Below are 1,089 nucleotides of genomic sequence, written 5' to 3'. Positions count from 1 at the left end.
GTGGTGAAGAATCCGTCTGCAGTGCAGGAGACCCGGGTTGGATCCCTGGGTGGGAAGATCCCTGGAGGAGGGAATGGCAGCCCGCTCCAGTCTTCTTGCCTGGAGAATCCCGTGGACAGAGGAGCCTGGTGGCCTGCCGTCTATGGGGTTGCAAAGCGTCGGACGTGACCGAGTGCCTGAAGCACCCTCACCACCGGGTGGCCTCGGGGCAGCAGAGAGTGGTCCCGGGGTGGGAGGGAGCCTGTGTCCTGAGGGGTAGACGGCAGGGAGCTCGCCCTCCAGGGGCCCTGTGGGCAGAGACCCTGCGGTTGAACAGGGAGCCCCCCACCCACCGCGTCCCCACCCCCGGGCGCGTCGGGGCTTCTGTGAGGCCAGGTGGGGTGTGTACCTGTGGTTCATCCCCTGGAGCCCGCACACCCAGGGTCCCTGTGAGACTGGGTTTCTCCTCCGAGACACCTCTGTGGCGTTTCCCATCGTGTTCCCGCTGCCACCCGTGGGTGGGGCTGGTGCCTCACAGGCTGTGGCGTCTCTTTGGCCCTGGATTCTGGCTTCCTACAGATTGTGGTTCTCTTCCCAAGGCGAGTCGTTGCCAGGACTAAACTACACCAGAGTGCCGTGGGGCTGGGGGAGGTGGCCGGGGGTCCCAGGAGGGCCTTATGGGCAGCCCCCCGAGGGGCCTGCCGCTCTTCAGGAGGGGGTGCGCCTTCAGGTGTCCTCCAGGTGCCCCTTGCCACGCACGGTCCCTGGTCGGTGTCTGAGTGGGGTCTCAGCCCACCAGCAGGAGGACCAGGGACGGGCCGGTAAGCTGGGCGCCCCCACGCCCTGAGGTGAGACGTGGAGCCGATGACTCAGTTTCCTAAACGTTCTCGGGCGAAGTTAAGAGAACGCAGGTGTCGGCCGTCGTGGTCTCGGCCCTGGGCCCTGACCCCCTGCTTGGAGCTGCACCTCCTCAGCACAGCGTCCGAAGTCGGCCGCCCGCTGGGAGGAGGTGCCGGTGGATACCAGGCGGGTCCCTGGCCCGCCTCCGCGCGCCCCGTTCCGGGATGAGCCCGCCTGCCCTGGGAGGCTGGTATTCTCGGCCGGTGGCGC

General features: G+C 67.7%; 1 protein-coding gene across 1 annotated transcript in view; it reads left to right on the top strand.

Moving 5' to 3' along the window:
• Positions 1–1,089, top strand: part of SLC12A7 (solute carrier family 12 (potassium/chloride transporter), member 7) — a 34,240-nt gene that overhangs the window by 7,824 nt on the left and 25,327 nt on the right. Inside the window, exons 5-6 of the mRNA XM_010857133.1 lie at positions 721–800; positions 954–1,069. Of these exons, the coding sequence (XP_010855435.1) occupies positions 721–800; positions 954–1,069 (196 nt within the window). The remainder of the gene's footprint in view (positions 1–720; positions 801–953; positions 1,070–1,089) is intronic.

The sequence above is a fragment of the Bison bison genome, unplaced genomic scaffold, assembly GCF_000754665.1.
Source record: "Bison bison bison isolate TAMUID 2011002044 unplaced genomic scaffold, Bison_UMD1.0 scf7180017864377, whole genome shotgun sequence".
Classification (NCBI taxonomy): Eukaryota; Metazoa; Chordata; class Mammalia; order Artiodactyla; family Bovidae; genus Bison; species Bison bison.
Note: the sequence above shows the minus strand (reverse complement) of the source record. Positions and strands in the feature narration are given on the sequence as shown.